Consider the following 15,029-nt stretch of genomic DNA (forward strand, 5'->3'; position numbering starts at 1 on the left):
TGGCCTGGAAGGGCTGGGAGGGATTTGAGATTGGCCAGTGGAGGATGAAGAGCAGAAAAAGGGAGTTTGGGTTTCTACTGCTTAAAGTTGTATGTTCTCTGCCTGGGAAGGGCTCCTGCACGTTGATCTGCTCTTCTTCAGAAGACCTGGGAGTCGCTGCCCGCAGCCAGTGCCAGGAAAGCTCTGACTCAGAGCTGCTGTTACCGAAACGCCAGCCCCTGCGCTATTTCTGAACTTCCCCTCACCTCACTGCCCAGCTAGAGCAGATCCGAGCACTGGCGCCTATATGGTGCGTATAGCCCCAGCGGGGAATATACAGCCTTGCAGCCTGCCCCACGAATTTACTGCCCTTGCAATCCCGGGGACCTGAGCGTGTTCTCTTCCTTCCTCCAGGCATCAGCACACTGGGAAATTGGCAAAGCCAAGGTGGGACAAGCTGCTGTGGCTTCTACTGACCGTGTGTGGTGGTGGTTTCCTTGTAAAAAGGAACCAAAACTCCTGAGAAGGCTCAGTTCTGAGGCAACAGCACAGTTATGCACAACAGAGCAGGGAAAAATGGCATTAAACTCAGCATAAGGTCTTTGCAAGTTCAGCCAGCTGCATATCAATTAATTTGCAGCTGCAAGATAAGCAGATCCTTCAGCACTACATTTTCCTTGAAAATAGCGATTTCTATTACGAGCAAGATAGACCCAGCCTATCATAACAATCTTCTCTGAATTATTTAGCATATTCACCCAGCATGTTTGACTTGTTTTAAAACGACTTTTTTCCTAGAGAGATAAGAAACTCTGCTTTACATAGAAGCCATTTCACAATCAGCTCACTACACTTACCCACTTCCTTAAGAGGCTTTATTATACTAAATTACTGGATAATCTGTGGACTCACAGCCACAACGTCAGATCTCTCCTCTTCAAGCTTTGCTTGTTTTGCTTTTTGATCTGGAGCTGCTCATATTGGTCCAAGAGGTCCTATTTTGCCCACATTTACTTACCACTGTCCTGTCACGCTGCACTGTGCTTGTTTGGAAAGCTGGCATTAGCTATTAGCTCAAATGGTTGTTCTTCAAAGATTTTTTCTTTCTTTCTTTTTTTTTTTTCTCTAAGTTTTTTGTTGGAACCTCATGCATTCTTACGTTTTGCAGTTTCTCAGCCCAAAGGAAATACTGGATCGTACCCAAAAGACCAGCAGGGTCTTGGTAGGGCATGTGGCAGTGCTTGTGATGAGCATCAGGGTCTGACCTCACGCTCAGCTGGAAGGACACGTAGGTCCTTCAGTCTTTCTCTCTATCCCCTATAGGAATTGACACTTTCTTTATTAAGACCATTTCTGTCAGACAGGGATGAATTCTACAATCTGCTTTAAACCTGAGTGTCACCCTCATAAATGATACTGGGAGACCAGCTCAGTGTAATGCAGTTAAAGATGTAAAACAATGCATTATAATGTTGCTTCTCTGCTCTTGTGAGTTTGCATTGAGGAAAAAAGAAAATAGAGAGTTATTCGACGCCAGTTGGTGGTTACCTGGGGGTGGAGGGAACGTGCTCCTAACCCCTCGGTCTGGACAGGCAATGGACTGACATTTTCTGTTCCTGCTCTCAGGAATGGTCTTTACTGGGCTGGCAAGAACTGTCCTGCCATGGATTGCAATGCCAACCCTGTGATCTTAAGGCAAAAGTAAATGATGGGGTTTGAAAGCAGCTTGAAGAGTGTTGTGATTTATAAAAATCCTAATTTTATATCCTTAAGAAATTAGTAATTGTGGGGAAGAGGCGGCCGTTACACCCCTAGGTAGATGAGGATCACTCTGAGATCTGGCAAAGCATCTCTAAAAGTATGGCTATGAGGGTTTTCCTTGTTCCATGGTGCTGCATATAGCCATGGGATGCAAATAATTTACTGTGACTTGGTGCAGATGAATGTGTCTCTCTTCTGCACAGGGGCTTTAAGATTCCTGCAGATGAAAGGTGCAGTTTAAGTGCAGCCATACTTTACCCATATATAGTAACGACAGCTGGATTTGGTTAATCCATTGGGCATGCTGTAAAGCCTGCCTGTTTTCCCAGGCACTCACAGTGGGGGTGGATTGAGAAGGTTGCTCTGTGCAGAGTTGTAAGTGCTGCTGGTATGGGGGACAAACAGTGCTGTGGGCTGCGTGTGCTGTCTGAGTAACAGGAGACACGGATTTTTACAGTGTCTGTGAGATGTCACTTTTTAAATGTGAAAAAGAAAAGGAACAAACTCTGACATTTTACATTTGAGTAAGTACAATTTATTTCAGGCAGTGCTGAAGGTAGTTTCTTAACACAATGCTCTACATGCTCTGGCAAGATCCAATGATAACATCACTGGCTAGTCATTATGCACTAGTCTGGGCTAGGGTGACAACTACTGCAGAAATACTTACCTGCAGTGGAGAAACAAGCATCAAAGTTTGTCTAGAGTGCACCATGAAGTCAGCAGATCAATTAAATGAAACAGCATGTCTGCAAGCCTCTTCCTTTCCCAACTCACAGTTTACAATTAGGATCAGTGAGAAGCTCACAGATGCAGTCATCAGCAGGCCTTCTGTTCCCATGTGCATCTTATGTTTGGTTCCTGTAATGGTAGCAGAGCCAGAATACATATTTAGTTGGCCAAAATGAGGGTCGGTTGCCTTTAGTTATTTGGAATAAAGTGACAAAGGTGAACGGGTGGGGTTTGAAAGCATCCTGAAAAGGGCTGTCAATTATTACAAAATCCTCCTTGATATATCTGTAAGAAAGAACTAAACAATTTCACTTCTTGTGCTTTGCAGTACAAGCTTTATAGGCAACTCACAGCAGCCGAAACTTAGGGTTTCTTACTGTCATTTTATGTTTGAGATGTAACTTATATGAAGAAATGGATCTCTGAGATACATTCCAGTAGTTCTGCACACTCTGAACATGCTTCTTTTAACTGTTTTGAAGATGAAGATTATTACCATGCAGAGTGAGCATCAGGCACATTCAGTATAACCAGTTAATATTTTTTTTTTCAGTGACGTGGGCTTTAGTCTTGCAAACAAACAACACAGCACCACAAATTCTGTATTTTCTTAGCTATGTTGTTTCTATAGACACTTTGCATCCTACCAAAAACCTGTGCTATTAATACCAATCCTTAAATCAAAGTTTCCTTGCATACCTAGGAGGAAAAATGAACTGACTGACATCTTGGGCAGTCTCCTATTTCTAGCAGTCTGGAATATATATTCATAACTCACTGGTTACCATATGTAAGTACTCTAGACCTATAGATATCACAAGTGAATAGAAATAAAGGAGGGCAAGCGGTGCTAGGCTAGCATGCCTTCTAAGAAATAAAAATTTCCCTTGTTTGTTTTGGATATAGTATTAGTGCCTTTACCAGTGTTTACTGTAATCAATCTTCTCTAAGGTGCAGACTTTCCAAGTAGGTCTGATTCTCATCTCATACGTTGGCACACCTTCAGTTTACGCTGGTATTGAGGTCAAGATCAGATCCTCAGACCTGCCCTCTGAAATCATACCAGAAATCTGGTAATGCTACAGATTGTGCAGATTTTCGGCTGTGCTGCTGATCACAGTGTAGAATATTCAGTATCATCCTAAAACTAATGCTGTATTTACATCAAAATAAAACTCTAAAGTGTAAAATAATCTAGCTTCAGGCTCTTGCACTTCACTACTAATACTTTGTCTGTCTTGGCTGACAAAACACTCTTGGCTTTTGATGAAAGGAAACTAAGCTGTTTTCTTTTGATGTTAAGAAAGCTTTTGACAGAGTCGCTGGAATACTAGTTAAGAAGCACAAACCCTGTGGTATGCTCTGAAAGTGCAATGAAGAAAAATATGCTGAACAAGACAAGTATGACATGATTTCTGCTCCAGAAAGAGCTCTATTTAGAAACTGCATCCTGATGTCTAGTTTAGCATTTACCTGCTGTTCGGGCTGCCTACCTGGCTCCAATCACAAGCCTCTGGTTACAGCTTGTCGCTGCTTTTAGGGTTTGCTTTAGGCAGAGATGCTGTGAGGAGAACTTCAGCTCGAGTCATTCAGACAATCTGAAGAGCAAGGCTTGGGGGAAGTACCTACATATTTAGAAATATTTTTCTTTGCCTTCCAGGTGGTGGCACAGCTGTCCTTGGTTTAGCCTTCCCTCTGTGCACAGCACCCAAGAAGCTGCAGAGAGCTCACAAGGTAATTTAAATCACTCTTCCACTTTCAATGCTGAAACTGTGCAACTAAATGTTAAAGGGTTAAACAAAGCATGTCATAACTAATTAATAGTAGTCTGGCTTAATGAAGCATTGGGGAAAATGCAGACTACAGCCATCTAATTAAAGCCTGTATCACGCTGCAGAACAACTAAATACAAGTGGGGAAGCACTGGGCGTCAAAAGGTGCACCTTCAGACTCGGTGGGTTTAAAACCCACTCTTTGCACTTCAGTATTTGTTACAGGAGCAGAAAATGCATGTGCAGGTGGGGTCTGGGTGGACAAAACGCATCCCTGAAGGCTCTGGAAGCCTCCTCGGGGCTACGAGCGCCCTCCAAATCTGTCCTGTAATTCGGAACCAAGCCCGGGGGTAGTTTATTTTCTTAAATGTAATACTTATTGCGGGGAGAGGAGAGCGTGGGATGTTCGTTTACCCTAATAACTGCGCCTGCCCTGAGTGAGGCACTCAGGAACTGAGGAACGCGGCGGGAGCCGCAGCCCCGACTGGAAACGCGGCGGCGGGCGCCTCCGGGCTCCCTTCCCTCACGGAGCCGCCTGAAGAGGCCGGGGGGATACCCTCCGAGGCGGCGACATCCCCCTCGCCCTCCCTGCCCCCCTGTGAGGGAGAGAACGATGCAGAGACGGAGAGAAGGGGGAAGGATGGGCGCGGGGCGGGCACGCCCCGAAATGGCCGCCGCCTCCGCCGGCCCCCTGCCCGCCCCGCACGGCCGTCACTGCCGGCCGCTGCCCCGCCTCAGCCCCCTTCCCCGGTGCCGGCGGCCGGGAGCCGGCATCCAGCTCCCCCCTTCCTCGGGCATGAGGCTCGGAGGCTGAGGCGGCGTTGGCCCGGCTCCTTCGAGGCCATGTTCCCCCGGCCGCATTTCTCCGGGGAGGTGAGGCGGGCGCCCGCCTCGGCCTGCAGCCGGTCCCGTTTGCGGGCCGGCGGCACGGTGCTGCTGCCCTCCATGTTGATGTTCGGCGTGATCCTGGCCTCCAGCGGGCTGCTGCTGATGATCGAGAAGGGCATCCTGGCCGAGGTGAAGCCGCCCCCGCTGCACCCGCCGGCGGGGGAGCTCGCCCGGAGGGTGGGCGGCAGGGAGGTCCCTGGCGACTTCGACCGTGAGGTGCTGCGGGACATCCGCAACCGCACCATCCGCGCGGTCTGCGGGCAGCGGGCCATGCCCCACAGCATCTGGGACCTGCCGGCCGGCCAGCGGCGGACGGTGCTCCGTCACCTCCTGGTCAGCGACAAGTACCGCTTTCTGTACTGCTACGTCCCCAAGGTGGCCTGCTCCAACTGGAAGCGCATCCTGAAGGTGCTGGATGGAGCGCTGGAGAGTGTCGACGTCAAGCTCAAGATGGACCACAAGAGCGACCTGGTGTTCCTGGGGGACATGAAGCCGGACGAGATCAACTACCGCCTGAAGAACTACTACAAGTTCATCTTCGTGCGAAACCCTGTGGAGAGGCTGCTGTCGGCCTACAGGAATAAGTTTGGGGAGATCAAGGAGTACCAGCTGAAGTACGGGGTGGAGATCGTCAGGAGGTACCGGAAAAACGGGGGCAAGTCGGCAGGTGACGACGTGACCTTCTCCGAGTTTCTCCGCTACCTGCTGGATGAGGATGTGGAACGGATGAACGAGCACTGGATGCCCATCTACAACCTGTGCCAGCCCTGCGCCGTCAGGTACGACTTCATCGGCTCATATGAGCGGCTGAACGAGGACGCAAACCATGTCCTCGAGAAAGTTCAGGCACCTTCCTTTATCCACTTCCCAGAAAGGCAGTCATGGTACAAGCCTGTGACAGCAGACACACTCCATTACTACCTATGCAACACCCAACAAAAGCTGATAAAAGAGCTGCTACCAAAATATATCCTGGATTTCTCCCTCTTTGCCTATCCCCTTCCAAACATAACCAGCAAATTCTGTAGGCAATGAGGTTTTTTTTCAGGATCTGGCAGAAATTCTGCCTACGCTGGCAAAGATTTGCTAAGACGGCCATTGCTACAAGTAATGTGTTGCTGCAGGGCCTGTGAAACACTCTTCTATGCATAATTTCTTAATTTTATACTTTTAAAACACTCTTTATATAATTTTATATATTGCCTTTTCTACTAAGAATACATTTTGTATTGTTCCAATTTTAATGTGTACATATGCCGCTGACTCGAGCACAATAGCTTTAGTAAATCTATTTTGCTTCAAATTCTTTTTATGGCACGGCATGGAAATCTTTTGTAAGGAAGTCAAGAAAATTGATATATTTTAAATATTCTTCCTCCTTTTTTGTGTTTACTACTACATAGTGCGCAGCTGACTCACAATCATAACTTAAAATAGTGGTTGATGTGCTGAAAGTTAGCGCTGTTAAAACTGGTCCCAGGTTAGACTAGAGGTAGTTTTTCAGGTATGAGTTGAAAAAAGCCTTAAAATTCTGCTTTATTTCTCCTTTATTTTCTCATCTATAGATGGTGGTTAAATGAGGCTGTTTTGTTTTTTTATTATTATTTTTTCCCTGTGACAGCAGTAGTATCCGTGATTTTTCTTGTAATCGCTAATCCTTGAAACAAAACTAGTGATAATAAAAAAAAAAAGTGTGACTTGTGATATGAAAATGCAAGTTATTTACCCAGCAAAACATTCTCAGATGCAGCATCAAGCCCTAACAATTTGCTCTTTTGCTTTAAGCTGAAGATCTGATAAGATCACCAACATCCAAAATGCGCCTGCTCACAGCCTCAGTGGGTACCTGTGTGCTCATGTGCATTGCAAAGCACCATGGACAAACACTTTTTCCAGCCACATTTCAAACAATTGGAGGATTAGTTCTTCTCTGATGTGCACGCCGTTTTTGTAGCTATTTGTATTTAATTATGACTGTTAAATTGTAAAAGTTTGGGACATAATGTACAGTTCTGTTTTGGGGGCTGTGTCCTCCTTTTTAATAAAATTTTTATATGAATGAATCTATTGCTTTGTGCTTTTCCTTCAATGTCAATGTTTATTTGAATTCTTGTGAGAGGCCTTCTTCCCCTTATGCTAAGTGTTAAAAGTATGACAAATAGGCAATTCCTGGCTTGAATAATTCGTGTTATAAGTGTCAGAGCAGTGGTAACCAGTGGAGAAAGGAATTCATCCAAGCTGAACAGCAAAACAATTGGACAACGCAGGCAATTGGATAAAAAGCAGCAGTCAGCAGCAAAATAAGCACCTAATTGCAGTGGTGTTGATACAAAGCAGCACAGATGGATTACAGATACTGCAGAGACTTGGTGGTTTCCTGGGATTAATCTCAAGAAAGTGACAGAAGAAAAATAATTTTTTTTCTCTCTTTTTTTTTGATAAGATTTCCAGAATTGTCCGGAAGGGCATGGAGCCCCATTCAACTGAGCTCAAGGTGGAGGGATGGAAAATCCTGTCTACGGCATAGCCTTAAAGAGATTCACTGCATCTATGAATGCACACGGTGAAATTGCTGCCTCCTCCTGCTCAAGTCGATAGCAGGGCAGTTTTTGTTTATTGAGCTCAATGATTTTTACTTCTGATGGGATCAGGGTTGTGTATGAGAGCAAGGAGCGCTACGCTCACGTCTTCAGCTCCTGCCTGCATCCTTACTTCTGCATCCATCTGTGCCTTTCAAAAAATGGACTTTGCTCTCTTTGTGACTTGACCGTGTAGCTAAAACTCCTCTCTGCCCCTGATGATTTTGGTGACGGTACAGGAATATTTGGGGCCCAGCAAGCCGATTCGTCTGGATCTGCCTTGTTCTCCAGCCAAACACACCAAATATCAGCTCGGAATCAGATTTTACTTTATTTTGTGAAACAGATGCCAGTGATGGCATGGTCTGGGTTTTAATTAAATCTGACCTTCAGGTCTTTCTAACTGGGAGTAAGCTGGTTAGACTTTACTGTCTTTGTGTCAATGAGGCTGAGGGAATGTTTCCTACTTGTTCAGCAACTGGGTTTTTATTTCTCAGAAATTTGTGCTTATTTCTCAGAAATTTGAAAACTTTGTGCTGCCTGTTTGTTTATCTGCTGCACCTTCTGTTCTCCACATTAATTGTTTAGTCTCTTGTCCCCTTAATCTCATTTATTGTATGCAGACAGACTTTGCTTTTCATGGACTGTACACTCACATGCTCACTGGATATTATTGATTGCTTTTTTCTCTCTAAGTGAAAGCAGACAGCCTTTTCCCAGTTCCTTGTACCCTTCTTCAAGGAAGGCTTTAATGTGAGCAAAACCCACAAAACCTCATAGCTTGAGCAGAAACTTGTCCTATACCCGGCAAAGCGTGGAAAAGTCTTCCCAAAAGCCATGGCAGGGGAGGATTTTGTCATCTGCCTCTACACCCCCTTCCTCTTCCTTGGTCGGGGTCATGTCTTTGCTTTTCTGATCTGTCTTTGATTTTCTTACCTCTTTGTGGCAAGTCAGCCCCTTGTAGGCTGGTGAATGCAAGTATGAAAAATCAATTGGGTTCCCATTAGTGATACTTCATTTTATCCATGGCTAAAAATACAATTTCCTGAGAAACCTTTCAGCTGAGTAGGAGGGGAGGAAGAAGAAAAAGGATCTCCTCTCTTAGCAGCTGCTTTATTTCTTTTAGTCAGGTGTTTCTCTGGCGTGGAATAAATCCTGAGCAAGAGCTGGCAGTGTCAGCTTGAGGTAAGAGACATGGAGCAGGATCCAGCCCTCCTCCCAGGGACCTGGAGAGAGTGAAAACTGAAAGCAGAGAGGAAAAGGACTTCGGAGCAGCTCCGGTATGCACTGGGAGGATGTAATCATGAAGTTAGAAGCTGTCTTGGTTTGATCAAACTGTATTTAACACTTCTCTTTTCTGATCTATTCCAGTTTGGCAGCTCCTTTTCCCACTTTCTCATCTCCAGTCTTGCAGTCACCAACCAGAATAAAAAGATGATCTGCTCTCTTTTGATTTATTATTTATGAAGCCTCAGCACTGGATGGGATGCCCCAAGCTTCCCCAGCTGAACAGCTGGAGGTTTTAGCACTGAGTCTTGGCACTGCATTTTTCTCAGTTGCTTTTCCTAACTTCTTGTCAAAATCATTGCCCGGACCATGCCACTCTAATGTTTTCTCTACAGAAGCATGCAAGGGCACCTGGAGGCACTCTGGTAGTTTAATTCCATCTCATTATAGGGAGACCTTCTGACAATGTCCCTCTAAATTATCACAATGAGATTTTATTTTAACTTGCCATTAGTCCCTCCTTACATTAAAAGGAGGTTACCTTAAAGCAGAAGCATTTTGTGTTCTCCATTTTTTCCATTTGTGTGTGCTGGTTTATTCTTCCTTCCCTGGTGACTCTTGGACCTGACAATCCATTTCTACCAAATTTAAGAGAAGAATATGTAGTACTGATCCTTCCATCGCTTGCAGGTCCCGTGGTTTGTAGTGGGGGGGCTACAGAAATGCTTTACCCCCATGTGGGTGCTGGTCATGAGCCAGCCCTAACACCTCCTCTTTCCCCCAAATCAATGCCTGCGCGACGTCCAGAGACATGGAGTGATGCTTTTTGCATGGAGGAATACTTCTGGAGTATTTTATGAGGATTTAATTGATCATGTAAGAAATGCAATGATCAGAGAAGGCAACAGATGAAGAGTGTGAGGAAGAGCAGGGAAAATTCTCTTTTGGAAGGTCAAGTTCGTGCAGTTTGTGCTGACAAATAGCTACTTCATGCCATGGTTTGTTAACAGACAGAGTTGTGCTTGGTGCATGTTTGGTCCTGGACTGCTTGCTAGCAACAGTTGTGTCTGATTCCTGTCTGGGATACATTTCTATATTGGCTGGCTGTTGGCAGTGCAACGTGAGGAGTGTTCGTCAAAGCTTGGGGATTTCACACCAGGCAGAAGAAACTGCTTGGACCTGGACAACTTGGGGAGGGAGCATCAGCAGTGCTGGTGACAAGGAGCACTCGCTGAGCTGGCATTTGGCATCTGCAGCCTGGGCTCTCCGAATTTCTAAAGCAGGTTTATTGCAGCCAGCCACTCGTGGAAAGAACAGGGTTTTAAGCACGGTCCCTCTGGGCTCCACAGCTGAGCTCTGGTGCGTGCGTCAGATTTTTTCCTCTTTCCCGTGGGCTTTTTCCTATTGCTTTTGCAGAAATAAATAACTTCCTTGCCAGGCACTGGTGCTGAAGTAAGTGCATTAACGCTGCCAGTCGCCTCGCTGGCTGCTAGCCATAACCCCGTATCTAACGGGAATAAAGTTCTCCGGAGCACAGTGGGAGCAAGCAGCGCCACGGATGCTTGTTTCGATGTCTGCGCAAGGCATAAAACCATCTTTGCTTCTACTCCTCTTTGTTTTAAACCTTTTATATTATTATTTTACCATGGGGGAGAATCTCTGCAGACAGTTCCTCTTGCTTTTAGGTGGGATTTCTTTTTTTTCACGTAGGAGTGTGATCATCCTCGGGAGGTTTCTTTAATTTTGAAAAAGCTAAAAGAAAATGTCTTTAACGGGCCGTTGTGTGTAATGAGGCCGAGATATCCTGGTGGAGACGGTACTCTGCACATACCCCTCGGGGTTCATCTGTAGTGCTTACAATTGTGTGTCGTACTTCTGAGGGTCCAAGCTATAATCTGGCTCCCTATGTGAAGATCGAGGACTCCCACCTATACCCTCGTGGGGGAATTTTTGCCTGCGGTTTTAGAGGAGCTTGTTCAGTTGCACGCAGTTTGGTAGCAGAGAGCAGAGCTCAGGTCAAACTGAGCAGGGTCGTTTTCTGAAGTTTTTGGCTGCAGCTTCATGGGGAGGGTTCTTCTGATGAGATTTTTGCCTTTGGGATGCTGCTGAACAGAGCAGGGAAAAGCTCCTTGGATCAAAATCTAGCCCAAACCTCATAGCCAGTGACTGGGAGGTAAACAGAGCTGGTAAAATCTTTTGCAAAGGTTGACTTTAAGGCACAACAAAAATACAACAAGCTCTTAAAACAAAACTGCAGCCTTACCTTGTTCTGGTTCATGCCAATTTCAGTGTCAATACCAGCATTGCATTGTCCAGAGTGTAACTACCCTTTCCTCTGTTTTCTTTCTGCAGGTGGATGCTAAAATTTTATTGCAGGTCTGGTTTAAGTGCAAGGCATAGTATCTGCATGCAACAGCAAGCTGAAAATCTGTAGAAAACCACAGTGGGATTTTTGTTGGTTGGTTTATTTTTCCTTTCTGCATCTCAGGAATAACTGCAACAGTGATGCTTCTGTGCTGTCTGTGAGCATGCACCCAAAATGGCTGGTACTGTGTCCAGGGGATCATGAAAAGCCCTGTCCAGGGGCTCTTGAAAAGACGTAAACACCCCTGCCTGGTTTTTGCTTAACCCACACAGAGCATGCCCTGCCTTGCCCTCTTGGAACACGAGGCCTAACAGTAGCAAAAGAGCTACAGATAAAGGCAATGAATTTGCAAGGTGCTGACATGGACTTCACACTGTCTTGGAAGCCACACGCCTTTCCTGTTTTGCCTTTGCTAAGATGAAGGTGCTTAGAGGGAAAAAAAAAACAAACACCTGGATATGGGTTTGAAAACTCAGCTGGATTTTTCCAAAACAAGTGCCCTGTGAGACAGGGGTTTCCTTGCAGTGCGGTGTACACACACACACACCCCAGCCTGAGTCATGGAAGGGTTTATTCAGCAAAGGAAAAAAAAAAAAAAAAAAAGCACTACATCCAGTGGAAATATCGCAGAGTCTTTTACAGCCCTTTTGTGGGTAACGATAGCAGCAAAGGTTTGCCAAGGCGGCGGGGCTCTGCCAGCCCCACAAAGGTCCCAGAAAAGGACAGCGAAGCCATTGTTGAAAGCATTATGAAAGATTGTGCGTAAGGGTGGGATATTCAAAGCTTTCCTTTTCTTTTTTTTTTTTTTTTTTTTTTTTTTCAGCTGCCAGCCCTGCTTGCTTGTCCCCTCCTTGACAGTGAGGAGGCTGCCTCCAGTCCCAGCTCTGTCCTAGGTTTTGCTGGGAGACAACGAGAAAGCAGCTTCCACTAAAAGAGGTGGGCACAATGGGCTGCTGCTGGCTCTAGGCTGCTGCAAAAGTAAGTGGCAATGAAAAAAAGTGAATGCACAAGCAAAAAATGCTTCTCGTTTAGTTTCCTAATGAACAACCATTTTATTTTGACAGAAGGTTGGCTTTGATGTTATCATCTTTCGGAAGAAATACCCGTCTTACTGTAGGAAGCAGGGCAAAGCTGCTTTGGGTGAGATCTTTGGGGCAAATATTAGGGATGAGGCCAATGGGATCCTTTAGATTTGCAGGGGGCTTACAGGACTCCAGTTAGCAAAGGGGCCAGGTATGAGCTGGTATCCCCATATTCCAGCAAAGAGCTAGGGAAGGCAGGACAGCACATTTGCACAAAATATGTATGATTTATCCACACTAAAAAGCTCACGCTAGGCAGAAGTAGTTGTTAAAAAATAAAAAATCTCCGGTCCGAGCCCTGACTAAGGCTGGTTTCCATGGAAATAATGGAAGTTGCATCATCTTCACACCTTGTTGGCCACACAATTTCCATGGGAGCCCACGGGTCCCCAGGTGAGGAAAAACTGGCTTAGAGCCAGAATGGGCTCAAAGAGCTCTGATATGCTTAATCTTGGCAATTTGCCCTTTGGCCAAAAGTCACCACAAATGGAGATATCTGAAACATCAGAAGTGTGTGGAAGGGCATTGAACAAGCCTTGTCTGATCTCCCTCTGACTTTAGCTCCACTTCAGCAGAATCACCCTAAGGTGTAGATTTATTCCTGATTTATTCCAGATTTATAAGGCTTGAATCAGTTCGTTCATTCAAAAGCTGCCCTGATCAGGTTAATGAAAGATCTGCCCAACAACTATTTCATTCTTTGAGAAGTTATCTGAAGCAGTTGGAAAGGGCAATTACATGGCTCTTGCTTGCTGCTGCTCAGTGCCCATCCATTGAATTTGGTGTTAGACTAAACCATGAGGTGTTGTCCTTGCTTTCTTACTGAGTGAGAGCAGTGCTAAAAATTAGCAAAGAGGATGCCAAAATATTTATCTTGTTTCTGGGAGTGACTGTCCAAGCAAGTCATGCATGCTGAAATCATTGTGAATGCTGGGATTTCCAAGAGCAGTCACTGGATGCTGAGGATTTGTGCCTTAAAGGGAGCTTGGTCTTCTGCAGGTTGGGAGCAGAACAGAAATTCATCCTGGTTTCATTTGAGGTGTGAATTTGGGATGCAACAGGAGTGTAGCTCTCAGACCAGAACTCAGAGAACTGCATTTTAATCTGAAGGCATCCGTCATTCAAAAGCAACATATTTACATCAGTGCTGGCTTGGACTGCAAGCATCAGGTTACAGCATCCAGGAACACCGGGAATGTGCCATTGCCAAGCACACAGAGAAGAGTTGGGTAAGTAACATGCTTACGGATCATTTTACCATATCAGCTCTCAAAATGTGACTTTGGGTGGGGAAAGATAATACGTGGTGCCGCTGCTCCCTTGTAACTTCATGCACAAGGAATTAGAGGGTTTGGCTTTGCTGCAGGCTGTGGTCAGGCTTCGAGGAGCATGCCTCTACCTGTGATGTTTAGTTGGAAGTATTGCACCTTCTTGTGGCCTTGTGAGGGCAAAGGATGGAACAAAAAGCTCTTTCATCCCCTGTGGTGTTCCTGAGGGTGGAGAGGGAACAGGAATCGAGGCTCCGGTCATAATGGAAAATGCAGAGTGACACGAAGCTGTGCCTCTCCTTGATGCCAGAAGGAAGACGTTAACAACATCCCCATGGAGAAAAAGGAAAGGAGAGGTGCTGAGGTCTGGGAGAGAGAAATGTGCCCTGGTAGTGCCATGGAGAGGAGTGGGGATTCACACTGCGTGCAGACTTCCTATATACTCCGAGGTATGTGGGAGCATAGGAAGCTGTATAGGTATATAGGAAGCGTTAAACCGCTTTTTTGGCCATCTGCGAATGGAATAGCAAGCTCACAGCAAGAAAGGGAGGGCGGCAGGTTTTTTTGTTTGTTTGTTTGCTTTTTTTTAAAAAAAAAAAAAATCCCCCAGTTAAAATGATGCCTGCTGTTCCTTGCAGCTAGTTTTGATGGCCTGCTGACCATCATTGATCAACATTTGGGTATCAGCGGCCAAACGAGGCAATTAGGAAAGAGCAGGAGTGTAAAAGCTGCAGCTTTCTCCCGGCCACAAATAGTAGCAAGCAGCTGATGGAGAAGGTTTTCGCTTCCCAGTGAGCGAGGTCCAAAGAGGTTGCTCTTAATTATCCCCTTGCTCCCAGCAGGAGAGATCAATGCAGCCCCATGTGCGATGCTTGTTTAGGAAGAATCACATCGACTCCTGCAAGGCCCTTAGTGAAGGGGTTTTAATCAAGGCTGGGACTTTGGAGATCCGTCACTGGGCAGGTCAGGCTTGAGGGGTCCCAGGGACAGGTCTGATTCATCTCTTCAGAAAACACGGTGATTTCTTTCCAATTCTTCAGACAAGAAAGAAATAGAAACGTATTTAAACAACCAAACTTCCACTGATCCTCTTGAAATGAAGCTGGACTGAAGGGACTTCTGCAGGACGGACACCTCTGTGGCTGTCCACCACGTGGTTGCTTTGCTGGCACCGTCTGCAGCCTGTCCTCCCTGGGGACCCGCTCCCTCAAAGAGCTTGTCCACGTGGCCTCAGGGCAGATTTTGGCTAACAGCTCTGCTGATGGATGAGCATCACGATCAGGCTGGTTCGTTAGAAAACAAGACAGACTTCAGCAGCTGCTTGCTTCGGCAGATAGGCCTCTGGTGTGCACACATGGAATGGATTTGGGAGGAAA

At 45.9% G+C, this 15,029-nt stretch overlaps 1 protein-coding gene across 1 annotated transcript; it reads left to right on the top strand.

Annotated features, from left to right (window-relative positions):
- The first annotated feature begins 3,845 nt into the window (after window positions 1–3,845).
- CHST14 (carbohydrate sulfotransferase 14) lies at window positions 3,846–7,195 on the top strand. Its single transcript, XM_035327580.1, has 2 exons — window positions 3,846–3,873; window positions 4,687–7,195. Exons 1-2 carry the CDS (start codon window positions 3,846–3,848, stop codon window positions 6,165–6,167), a joined length of 1,509 nt encoding a protein of 502 aa, XP_035183471.1. The 3' UTR covers window positions 6,168–7,195.
- The last annotated feature ends 7,834 nt before the right edge of the window (window positions 7,196–15,029 follow it).

The sequence above is a fragment of the Oxyura jamaicensis genome, chromosome 5 (assembly GCF_011077185.1).
Source record: "Oxyura jamaicensis isolate SHBP4307 breed ruddy duck chromosome 5, BPBGC_Ojam_1.0, whole genome shotgun sequence".
In the NCBI taxonomy this organism is placed as follows: domain Eukaryota; kingdom Metazoa; phylum Chordata; class Aves; order Anseriformes; family Anatidae; genus Oxyura; species Oxyura jamaicensis.